General features: G+C 49.1%; 1 protein-coding gene across 1 annotated transcript in view; it reads left to right on the top strand.

Annotated features, from left to right (window-relative positions):
• Positions 1-693, top strand: part of ints3 (integrator complex subunit 3) — a 29,083-nt gene that overhangs the window by 23,081 nt on the left and 5,309 nt on the right. Inside the window, exons 14-15 of the mRNA XM_008330815.3 lie at positions 59-165; positions 234-353. Coding sequence (XP_008329037.1) covers positions 59-165; positions 234-353 — 227 coding nt within the window. The remainder of the gene's footprint in view (positions 1-58; positions 166-233; positions 354-693) is intronic.

Raw genomic sequence — 693 nt, 5'->3', positions numbered from 1 at the left:
GTTGCACCCCGGTTTTTCTGCCCCCCTTTATTGCCCCCCCCCCCCCCCCCCCCCCCAGTCACCTCCTTCCACTCTTTGATAATCCCAAACTGGACCGTGAACTCCGCTCCATGCTCAGAGAGAGGTTCCCAGAGTTCTGCAGCTCACCGTCGCCACCTACTGAAGGTAATGTCACGTGCGTGGACACACACACACACACGTGCAGGTGTTGAAGTGTTCCCCGTGTTCCACAGTGAAAATGGAAGAAGCCGTTTCTCTAGAGATGGACAACCACGTCCTGGACAAAGAGGAGGGTTGCTATGACAACACCGAGGCTGCCTTCAGTGACGACGAGGAGGAAATCAGCAACAAAGGTGAGAACCAGTTCAGGTCAGGCTGGACCAGTGTGACCAGTTGGTACAACACCACATTTTACAAGATTTTCTCCCCAGTCTGTTTTAAAACTGAAGTTCTCAGGTTCTCAGCCCAGATTTGGTTTCATTAAATCATAGTCGTGCTGTTAGCTCGGAGCAGACTAACTAAACCCAGACTTAACTAAACCCAGGCTTAACTAAACCCAGACTAACTAAACCCAGACTTAACTAAACCCAGGCTTAACTAAACCCAGACTAACTAAACCCAGACTTAACTAAACCCAGGCTTAACTAAACCCAGACTAACTAAACCCAGACTTAACTAAACTCAGGCTTAACT

The sequence above is a fragment of the Cynoglossus semilaevis genome, chromosome 18 (genome assembly GCF_000523025.1).
Source record: "Cynoglossus semilaevis isolate Cse_v1.0 chromosome 18, Cse_v1.0, whole genome shotgun sequence".
In the NCBI taxonomy this organism is placed as follows: domain Eukaryota; kingdom Metazoa; phylum Chordata; class Actinopteri; order Pleuronectiformes; family Cynoglossidae; genus Cynoglossus; species Cynoglossus semilaevis.
The sequence above is the reverse complement of the archived record's forward strand: the minus strand, read 5'-3'. Positions and strand labels throughout refer to the sequence as shown.